The 12,222-nt window shown below is 37.6% G+C and overlaps 1 protein-coding gene across 1 annotated transcript in view; it reads right to left on the bottom strand.

Annotated features, from left to right (window-relative positions):
* Nucleotides 1-8,735, bottom strand: part of LOC126337770 (kinesin-like protein KIF23) — a 138,927-nt gene extending 130,192 nt beyond the window's left edge. Inside the window, exons 1-2 of the mRNA XM_050001497.1 lie at nucleotides 8,617-8,735; nucleotides 7,799-8,356 (exon numbers count right to left, since the gene is read on the bottom strand). Coding sequence (XP_049857454.1) covers nucleotides 7,799-8,356; nucleotides 8,617-8,627 — 569 coding nt within the window. The 5' untranslated portion in view covers nucleotides 8,628-8,735. The remainder of the gene's footprint in view (nucleotides 1-7,798; nucleotides 8,357-8,616) is intronic.
* Nucleotides 8,736-12,222: the final 3,487 nt, after the last annotated feature.

Raw genomic sequence — 12,222 nt, 5'->3', positions numbered from 1 at the left:
ACATGCAACAAAGCCCAAACTTTTTAACACAAAATATGGAAAAATAAAAAGGTTTTCTCAGTTGAAATACTTGGGGAAAATCACAAGTAAACAGTCTGGAAAAAGCTACAAAACTAAGATCACTGTCAAAAAATGGCAACTGCATTCAGATTAACACAAAATATTTATAATAAAAAAATCACCTTCCAAATTCAGTAAACTTAGGTGTTACAGCACTGTAATAAAACCTAAATGTATTTAAGGAGCAAAAACTTTCAATTTAAAGAGAGATACTGAAGAAATTCAAAAGAAAGATTATTAGGAAAATATGAGATCACAAAATTTCTAGTTGGAGAAACTTGTAGGCTGAGAAGTAATAAGGAAATAGGAGAAAACACAGACATACATAGTGACACGAGAAAATGAAGACTTAAATTTTATGAGCACATAAATGAATGGCACCCACTAAGCTGCCAAAATAAAAAAAATTCCACAAAAGTAGAAGTAAGGTCAAAATTGAGCGAATTAAACGGATCGCTATTGAAGTAGCCGGTATAGCTCAGGCAGATGTTACAGCTAGAAAAACATTCAGGCAAAAGCTATTCACTTAGAAAGGTGGTCAGAGGTAAATTAGAAAACAGATTAGAATACCATGGTCTGATGAAAGAGACTTTATTCTGAAAGGATGGAACAAATTTGGACACAAAGGAAGGCAAATCATAAAAAGCGACAGATGGATTGTACGTCATGTGGATCTAATAATAATAATAATAATAAAAGAAATTTAAGAAGTGTTAATGAAACCCTACATCATGGGTAACATCATCCCTTTTACCTTTTTTCCTACTAAGCTATAAAAAATATAACACACGCATTACATATGGGCATTTGTATAGAAATAATGAACAATAATGAAAATCATTAAGAATATGAATAGATATACGCAAGAAATTCTACAAGAATGTTAAAAAAGGTGCCTACCTTGTCCCAGATGATGGCAGTTTTATAATTATTCAGTCATTAGTGCCAAATCATGGGAGAACCAAAATAAAGGAAAATCATATTGTACCTGATGTAAGATGCAATTTCAGTTCATGAAAATCAACATGTTATAGAATTAATATGACAAAGAGGCTCATTTAGCAGACAGAACTTTTTGCCAACAAAGATGTCATTTGATGAAGTATGTACATCCACTCTAACAGAGGTTTCAGACCAGACTACAGCAATGCCACACACAGCAATAATGTACTTCTTTACTGACAATAAACCTAAACGTAAATGGGCATTTTATTACCATAGAACAAAAGTGAAAGCTCCTATTGTTTAATATGGTGTTATTAAAAATAAATAAACTAATGAATATCGAGTGATAGTGTTAACTAAATATACGCCACAATTACATTTTATTACAATGAAACAATAAATCATTTAAATAGGCAACAGACATTTTAGTTGTAGAGTAATGTGAATAATTTCCTCATTTTCAAAAATCCATATCTTTGTCCACAGTCAGATAAGAGTTCTTGCTCCATATGAGGCTAGTGGTGTACGATATCTAGCTATAGGAAAAATTACTCGTTGTTTGATATTTTTGGGCTTAAAAGTGGAGTTTTGAAAATTTGAATACCAAACTTTGGAGGTCATTTTTGACTGGTTATTTTTAAATTTAGAGTTTTTTGTGTAACAGACAACGTTGTAGAGGACACTTTTCTAAAAACAATCATGTCAATTGCAATGTTGTAACTTAACCCTGTGCAGAGATATTCAAACTTCCACTAATCATCATGCGCCTACAGACGAAAATGGCTGCCATTCAGTAAAGGTAAAAGGTATTTTTTTAAAAATTGTTTTAAACTTCTCAATTATAGGGCAATCGCATATAAAAAATTTAAAATATTTAAAAAGGGACAAGCAACCAACTTAATTTTTATTGGACCACTTCATTTGGATTGACCCATATATTACTTCTGCATGTTTCTGACATGTCTCATACTATTTTACAAAATAGACTGTGGACAAATAAATAAATAATAAGCAGAATTAGCAACATATCCACAGCTGGGATGGAGGCCATGCTGGGCATTTCCCCATTACACCTGTGGGTTAAAATTGAGGTGGTGGCAGCGACACAGCTAGGCTAGAAACTAGAAATAACAGGACATCTGTAAGATATCTTTAAACCCACAGCAATATACTGAATGTGTTGAGAAATGCCAGCTGATTATGACAACTTCCAGTCGCTTCAATAAACCTTTCAATTTAATGAGTGGAGGTAGGGAGCAGCAAAAGAATGAATGATGACACCATGCAGGAGAAAAAGTCTGGTTTACTGACTGGTCAAAAACTAAGGCACTGGGGCCACGGCACAAGGAGGTGCATCTTTCTAAAGAGGTTGGCCACAGTATTCCAGACAGAAATATCCACTATCAGAGTGTGCACAAAGAAGAATTTCTATCCGACTTCAACATTTGTTCACAACCAAGCAATTCTGAAATCTCTGTCAGCCCTTGCAACAATATTAAAGATCACTAAGGAATCAGTGGCAATATACAAACTGTTAAGTTAAGAAGATGTGTGACAGTTACATTCATTGGACTGGAACCTGTCCTAACCACTTTTAAATCTAAACTACAAATCAATCGCAAGGCATCATGTAGAATGTTTGACTAGGATCGAAAAACAAAATCATGGTAATTCAATGACGCCAAAGCCACATGCGTAAAGTTGGAAATAAGGAAGTGTCCAATTCCACCCATCTGCTTTGACCCATGACATCACAAATATGGCATAAACGACCATAAACCATGAATCCAATATAGCGCCCCCCCCCCCCCACACACACACAAAATGACGAAAAAAAAGGCAACACAAAACTCCCTGAATTACTCTAACCACAATATCATCTGAAATTGAACACTTCCCTTGACCTATATAGCCAAACAGCAGATCTCGATCCCACAAATTGGGATTGAACACTTCCCTTGACCTATATAGCTAAACAGCAGCTCCCTATCCCACAAGTCAGAATCTACCACTTCCCTTGCCCTGTATAGCTAAACAACAGCTCTCGATTCCATAAATTGGGATCGGACCCTTCCCTTGATATATATAGCTCAACTCCCAATACTGGAACACCAACAGCCACAACCACACATCGTAATGGAACACTTCCCTCGACTCCAACACACACAAATACACTAAACACAAAATAATAAAAACTTAACACAACAAAGTTCCGGCATCACAACCTAGGTCAGCCACCACAATCACACACCCAGGTGCGCACGTACACACACACACACACACACACACACACACACACACACACACACACACACACACACACACACAAACCAATGAAAAAAAATACACAACCAAAAGAAAGACCCAACCCACCAACACCCCCAACCCATCCTCATGGACCTCACCCCAAAAGAAAAAACAGAAACCAAATACAAAAAAAAAAATCTCAATAACACATTACAACTCAACAAAAACAGGTCCTCCACACCTAAATCACAGACCAACAAGCTCCCCACCCCCCACACAAACACACTAACAGGAACTAAACCACCCTCCCCCCTGAGCCGCACCCACCCACCCAAACTAACAACCTTCGGCCTATAAATTTTACTAGTAGCCCTTAAGAAAAAAAAAAAAAAAAAAGGACAATAGCCCTCAGGGACGCTCTTCCGTCAACAGTACTCATCTAATTGAGACAAAGTTGGAAAAGCACCTCTTCCCCCTCCCAATAACTGACTTTATGGTCCCCCACATATGCTTTGTAGTATTTGTACAAGCTCCCGACTCAATTTTTAAACTCTAAGCCGTGATTAACAACTAAATGATTGTACCGCCTCTCACCCAACCCCCCTATAACAAGAAAATGCATCTGAAACTACTGTGGAACCCAGTTCTATATATTCTTCAATTAACCCCACTAATTCCACATTAGACTCCCTTCCACAACCCTGAAAACACGTTCGGAACACCCACCTGCTGAAACAACAGCCCCCCCACACCCAGACACCAACCACAGACTTATACCCACCCCCATACTTACTTTTCCCAAACTGCGACTCGTCCATCTCCACAGCAACCACAGGCCCACCCAACTTACCCCTGTACTTAATAAACTCAGAACATACTTCATGACAAAACGAAAACCAATCAAGCACACTCCTCTCCCTCACACCAGTCTCATGCAAGCAAAAACTACGTGAGGATCTATAACAAAAATAATACTTCATCAACACAATCTTGCGCATACCCAACCTAGACTTCTCGAACCAGGAACCATGCCATATGGAACGCCAAATGCCATCCTTACAGCAACGACACATATAACCGTCCCTGGTCCGAGATGCTGGAACTTTGGCCAATCTCATTTCTTGCCCACAAATAGAGCACTTCACGATCTCCGCTAACAAACCGAAGATCTGTAAAAGCTTAATGAGGACCAACGTAGTATTGCCCGTCATTGCATGCAGGCAAGTGCTGTTGATTTTATCCTTCATATCCATATCTGACTAAACACAGCAACAAATTAATTTACTCAAATTAACACACGACCTACAGCAAACAGCACTACAATAACTTTCACCCAAAACCTCTAAATCATTAAAACTCACCGATTCAAATTCCACTAGAAACACAGCCAAAACTCTAACAATTCAGTACAACGAGCAAGACCACACTGAGCCCATTGTACCACACAACACGAAACCCCTACACACCACCAGAGGGCACAACGAACCGTAACAACTAGACCTACAACCACGCCACTCTCACAAACCAAACTCCGCGCCGTCATGACGTCACACACCACAACAGCCTTACATCACAGGTCAAAGCCGACAGGTGGGATCGTACGCTTCGGTTGACCCAAAAAGTTTTGTAATCCTGGACTTTTAACAGGAGACAGACCAAGCTCGCAGTAGCACTAATGAGAGGCCCTGGGAACTTTAGGAAACACCTACACACAATGGGTATCTAAACAGTACCTTCATATAGTCTGCGTGGTGTAGGTGACAAAACTGCATCACACCTTACCTTCCAACGCACTGCATCTGAGATCGGAAGGCAGAATATTTAGTTAATCAAGTCCTGAAGTAATTGTGCTAATACAAAACTAGTACAGGGCCTCCTACCATTTAAATGCGCCTACAGACAAAAATGGCTGCCATTCAGTAAAGGTAAAAGGTATTTTTTTAAAAATTGTTTTAAACTTCTCAATTATAGGGCAATCGCATATAAAAAATTTAAAATATTTAAAAAGGGACAAGCAACCAACTTAATTTTTATTGGACCACTTCATTTGGATTGACCCATATATTACTTCTGCATGTTTCTGACATGTCTCATACTATTGTACAAAATAGCCTGTGGACAAACAAATAAATAATAAGCAGAATTAGCAGCATATCCACAGCTGGGATGGAGACCATTCTGGGCATGACCCCATTACACCTGTGGATTAAAATTGGGGTGGTGGCAGCGACACAGCTAGGCTAAAAACTAGAAATAACAGGACATCTGTAGGATATCTTTAAACCCACAGCAATATACTGAATGTGTTGAGAAATGCCAGCTAATTATGACAATAACTTCCAGTCGCTTCAATAAACCTTTCAGTTTAATGAGTGGAGGTAGTGAGCAGTGAAAGAAATGCAGTAGTTGGCTTTAAACCATTATGAACACAAGGAGTGAAACCACACAATAACCACATTTTGGTGCAGGCAACAGTGGGCTAAATCCAGTTTTCATCTCCCTGTTCAAATGAAATCTATGGAGATACCCTTCATGAGTATTTTGTTGTATATTATATGTAGCATACACAAAACAAAAAGAAAATGCAATGGGTCCACTAACTTTTACCAATAAAAAGTTGTGTGCTTCCCTTTTCTGAAGTGCACGTAGGTAGAAAAGGGAATAAAGAGCTGTTATAGGACTCTGGTAATTTGCTCATGAAAAAATAGTCATTTTCAAATATAGATTAAGAAACTATGGAATATAAGAAACAGTTACAAACTCAAATTGCTGCCATTAAGAGGAACACAGCTAATTTTCATTCCTAACTTATGTTTATCCTAATGAAAATCAATTTTCATGAATAACACATATGGACACTTGGTCTATCAATAGTAAACACTAGTCTACTTGTATGTATAGTAAACACTACCTGTAAGTACAGCATGAGAGAAGTATGTATCAATAAATATTTACAAAACGTTGTGCAGATGCCAATAATGTGATTACGCAATCCCCCAAAAAAGATATACATACTTTCTTTGGATTAAGTGAAACATTCTATACCACTTTGCCAACTCTACCAAACTGAGGCCTTTTAACCTTATATAGGCCTTTCACTACACAACTCAAATTTTAAAAAATTACACACATACAAGAGAATAATTGTCAGTGTTACGTTATCTTCCTATATGCACATATGTGACATCATGCTATTTCTGGGTCAAAGCTGAAAAATGGTATTGATAAATTCACCTAATGGTGGCGTGTCTCATCCCATGTATGCAAACAAACAACGTCAACATTTGTTTAACTGGATAATTTTTTTGGCATGTTAAGTTGCACTGACACATTAATTTCTAACTCAGTAAAAGATCCACAGAAATGCTTATATGAACAGTTTGCATGGTGTGATCTTCTGGTGAAATACAGGTATGGCAAAACATGCTTTCAAACTCCAAAAAAGGGCTCTTAGAATAATGAAAGGGATTCCCTGCAGAGTGCCATGCAGGGGAAATATGTGAAGTATTTAAAATAATGACTCCTCCTAGCTTAGACATATATGAATGTGTCTGCTTTCTGAAAACTCACAAGAAATTTCCAACATTAAATAATCAAGTTCATAATCAAGAGACAAGGAACAGAGATGATTTTCCACAGACACCCACAAGGGAGCACTCAACCAAAAAAGTGTAAACTACCAGCCCAAAATACTTTAGTGCCTTGCCTGCTACAACAAAGAAAATTAAAGAATTTCAAAAATTTAGGGTAGATCTTAAACTATTTTCACTAACACAGTTTTTATAATATTGAAGAACATCTCAATATGAGAAAGTAATACTATTTACTTATGCTAATACAAAATAATTGTATTTATTATCAAAGTTTTTGAAACAAATGAAATATCAGAAATTATATTGTAATTGATAACATCCATACAATGTATATTGTTAACGGACGAATAAAGAGACAACTGAAGATATGTTAGGCTGAAACATGGCAGTTTCACTGTTAATTGGTTAACTATAGAACAGTTCACGGATTCCCCACAATTATGCCAATCTGTCTACACTACATACTAGAATTGTAATCCACCATTAACTTCGGTCAGAGGATAACACACCTATACCAAAGATTCTAGGGCTTAATGCAAATACAACAAGACACCAGCAGCACTACTGTCTAAAGAAGTTTAACAAAGTAGCACTCACCTTGCACTATCTAAAATCAGATCACAAACAAATCTTCCATTGAGAAAGTGCTATGTTTATCAATGATGTCCATCAAAACTCCATATGAATAAGAAAACCAAGGTTGCATACCGACGACACATGGCATTAAAGACTGCAAATCTATCCAAAACGCCAAACTTTTAATATAGTTTGTTGTGCTAGTGTTGGGATTTGTGACTACGCAATCAACCAATACGAAAAACCAATTACGGGATTTTTGTAACTCTAAACTCTATTATAGTGAACGAAAATCTGAGGATACCTGTTTAAGCTCATGATTAAACCCAGTGGAAACGCTTTAAACAGAATACAATCACAGCACAAGGCCCGCTTACCTTCTAGGAGTCTTCGGTGTTTTCGACTGTAGCATTTGTAGCATCTCACTTTGCCTGTCAAGTAATGCGTCAGCATCAGTCTGGACATCAAAACCATTCATCTTATCTGGTTTAAAACAATATTTCTTGGCCTGAAATTCTGAAATGCTGTTGAATAGCACATCCAAGCACCGCGGCATAATACCACCATTAGTCATGTCACCGGTCATAGTAAAAGTTTTTCCACTTCCAGTCACACCGTAAGTAAAGAGGAGCCCGTTTTTCCCCTGGATGAGATTCTCAACCAAGGGTAGAGCAACAGTATCAAATACAAATTTCTGTGTACTTGTTTCGTCAAAAACGAACTTGAATGTATACTGCAGTTCTTTGTATGTGCCACTTCGATAGTTAACTGAAGACTCAGGAGGAACAAGACGAACAGTACTAGGCGAAATAACAGCCATGCATGACACATCGTTATCATTTTGCATCGGCCGTATACGACAATACACTTTCACAGGATCCCGCCCTGAACTCCGTTGTTTCGACGGCGTTTTCTTGAACGGAGTTCTGCTTCTCCTAAAATTTAAGAAAGAAAAGAAATTATTAATTTATGAGCCCTGTCAAATTCAGCAATCAGTCATTAGGATGCAAGTGGTAACTTCATTCTATTGCTACACTCAGCGTACATAATAAAATCAAATCGTACTAGTACAGCTGGCAAGCGCCAATACTGTCACTTAATGTCAATATAAAACAAAGAATAATGGATAATTGCTGGATTCGTAAATCGCTTTATTATTAGTTGAAACGCATACTATTCAAATTTTTGTACTTACACTGGCTTCATGTTTCACATTGAGCAGCACAACACACAATACTGAAACGTCGGATTGTTTCACTCAAACCAACTCAAACAAACCCGCTCTAGCCGTTTCAGACGGTTACAAAGATAATCCTATCGAAGATGCTCCAAACAAATCGCGTCTTTGTACGGTTGCCATGATCGATTCAACTTCCCATCATTCACTACATGCGACTCATTCCGAAAGATGAAAAACGAATTTACAAAACCGTTTGTCGCTGAAGTGTTTACATGTTACGGTCCAGGGCAGATTTGCTAGCCCAGTTAAATGTGTCACCTGCAAAACAGCTATTACAGTTTCTAATTTAGTCAGCACAATCACTATTTCTCTTCAGTTAGGCGAGGTACAAACAGCTCCAGTCTAATATCGTATTTCTACTCATCCTTTACTATATCAAAAGCCACGCCACCCATATTAGCCGAAAATGTTTAAAAACAAGACGAGACCTGACAGCCCAAGCACATTTCAAAATCGGCTGCGTTTACATAGATAAGAAAATCGATTGCAGATATGGAAAACCGTCAACTAGAAGCGGTTTTCCAGAATTTTAAAGTGTATACGTAACCACCCAGAAGTGGTATTGGGAAATCGTTTTACGAGATCCGGTTTTGGGAGCCCCATGTAAACGGGATCATTGTTGTCGTGTTGTAGTCGCTAATGAAAAAATATTTAGCATAAGTAAATACACTAGGCAGAAAATGGAAATATTAACAATGACAATATCAAAAAACTAAGAAGTTTCATTTAGGGTAGAAGCAGTAATGTATGCAGTCTACTTAATCAACCAGTCTCCAATAAATTTATACAAAACATCAGAAGAAGTATGAATTAACAAGAAGATGGATGTCTTCGACATGTAAAAAACATTTGTCAGTAAGGGAATCAGCAGGAAAGACAAGGTCAGATTACTGAATGTATCTTAGTAGGATATTGTGAAGCATACTGGTTTTCGAACCAATTCTTCAGAAAGTAAGTGATGTTATTTTTAGGGACTGTACTTTTAAACAGTACAAGGAGGACACCAAATTAGATGTAGCAAGTCCATTGTTCATACCATAATGGAAGAGAAACAGGATAGAATAGCGAAGATTGAACTAGAAGCCATTGAGCTTGAGACCATCACATCCAAATCGGAAGAAAATAAAACGCCTAAAGATATCCTTCTGATTTTCTTCATTTTGTTGCAAGCAGTTTCGGCACTTCAGTACGCCATATTCAGGCTGTAATTGCTGCCAAAAGGATGGACATACAAAAAATCACATCAAGAAGTTGTTCAATGAGAAATAGCTGCAATGAGACTTCAAGTACAGGCAATACAAAACATAACAATGGGTGACTGCATCAAAGTTGGCCAATACACTTATCACCATGAATTACAAAGCCAAAGAAGATGGATTAAATGTCATTTATCCATCTAAATTAGTGATCTCTAGCTAATTAAACAGTCTACTGAATTGGTTCTTTCTCATTATAAGAGTCAATGATGACAGAATGTTCCCAAAAGTGGCTGCAGTTGATATAGGAAGTGTCACCATCTTAGGAAAAGAGCACAGTAGATACTTCCAATGGGATTCTCAGTTTACATTCAGGACAGGAACCAATAACTGTGAAATGGGTCTTTTAAAGTAAGAAAGATTTGAAAGTCTGCATTGTAAATTACAACCCATGCCTAACAATAAAAGACTGGGCTTAGAAACGTCTAGATTATAACTAATCATAAGCAACAGTAATATAACTATATCTGCCCCATAAGTTACAATCATCAGACCTATCACAAATGATAAAATTGTCGGATGTGTTCAGTGTTACAGTGACATCAGCTGAGGTTCAATTTCTCAGGGCACCCAAAAGCTGCACCATGGTGGAGAAAATGCGAAACACAGAATTAAGACAAGAGCTATAGATTTTCGTTTTGGATAGCAAAATTAAAAGATAAAAATCCAGCTACTGTGGCCATTTAGAAGCGATGTGGTAAGGTTGTCTGCCTTGAATAACTGTGAACTACAAGTCTAGTGGAAAGTGAAGTGTTGGGTTCTGAGCACAAGATAATTCCCAGAACAGGGTGTGCTGGCCTACTCCATGAAGTGAAGAGCCTTTCTATGGCTCTACTTCAAGTTTTAGGCCAGTTTCCATTCTACATTGTTTTCTAAAGTTTTGGAATGTATAATTTACTAACAGTTATCTGTTTACTTTCGAAGTCTAGGCATAATAATTAGTGAAATCACTATACAGTTTTAGAAAGAATATGTCAATTATTGCTTACATAGACTCTGTTGTCAAATATTTTTATCAAGTGTTTGAGGATGATGGAAATCCACATGTCATTTTCTGTGATATAATCAAAGTCCATTGTTTGCCTGAAGCATGCATCACTTATAAAAAAATGAACTCTTATGGCATTAGTGGTAAATTTCATTTCAGTGGTAATAGGCAAACCCCTTTTACAGAACTGTAAACAGTTTATCTGTGTTGATAAAGGCCAAGCAGTTCTAGGTGATACAGTCCGGAACCGCGTGACCGCTACAGTCGCAGGTTCGAATCCTGCCTCAGGCATGGATGTGTGTGATGTCCTCAGGTTAGTTAGGTTTAAGTAGTTCTAAGTTCTAGGGGACTTATGAGCTCAGCAATTGAGTCCCATAGTGCTCAAAGCCATTCGAACCATTATTTTGTGTTGACAAAGAAATGTTTGGTACAGAACAAATTTCAGTAGGTGTTCCTCACACATTTCTACTGGGGTATTTCTTGTCCCTAATAATGATTAACGATATGCCATCATTTACTAAATCCAGTAAATTTCTATATGCAGACAATACAACTTTTCTTCACAGTGGTCATGATTTCAGTAGATTTAAAACTTGTACTGAAAAGACAATCCTTCAGTCATCCTACTGGTTTGAAACAAATAGATTCTTGCTGAATGAAAACAAAACTCAGCAGGTAATTTTCACTGTAAAAGAAAAGCTTCCACTAGATTTTCCATGTGGCGTTCTTTGACAGGGCAGCACGTTTAGATGACAAATTATCTTGAAGTAGAGGTAAGTTGTCTAGAGTAATATATTTCTTAAGGTGACTTATGGATGCCATAGTTGAAATATATGTTAGACTGTCCTATGTTTCATTTTTTCCAAAGCATAATATCATTTGATATTATGTTGTGGGGAGACTCTAACTGCATACATGACAGTTTAAATTCGAAGAAGAAACGCTATCAGGCTAATTACTTGTTCTTCATACATTTATCAGCCACAGCATTGCGTTCACCGACCTGCCATCGATACAAACACATCCAGGTGATAGCAGTTTTACCCGGAGAGGAATGTCTGCTAGTCAGATACACGCACATTACATGTAGTATCAATGAGCATTCTGTCCATGTGTAATATGGGGAAGGTGGATGATCTATCTGAGTTTGACCGAAGGCAAATTGTGATGGCCTGGATGTTTGACTGGAGCATTTGGAAATTGCACGACCTGTCGGGTATTCGAGGAATGCTGTGGTGAGTGTCTTCAACACATTGCAAAAGCAATGTGTTAAACCACATCTGGAAATTGTGGGGTTGGGAAATCCCCCCCACTCGC

The sequence above is a fragment of the Schistocerca gregaria genome, chromosome 1, assembly GCF_023897955.1.
Source record: "Schistocerca gregaria isolate iqSchGreg1 chromosome 1, iqSchGreg1.2, whole genome shotgun sequence".
In the NCBI taxonomy this organism is placed as follows: domain Eukaryota; kingdom Metazoa; phylum Arthropoda; class Insecta; order Orthoptera; family Acrididae; genus Schistocerca; species Schistocerca gregaria.
Note: the sequence above shows the minus strand (reverse complement) of the source record. Positions and strands in the feature narration are given on the sequence as shown.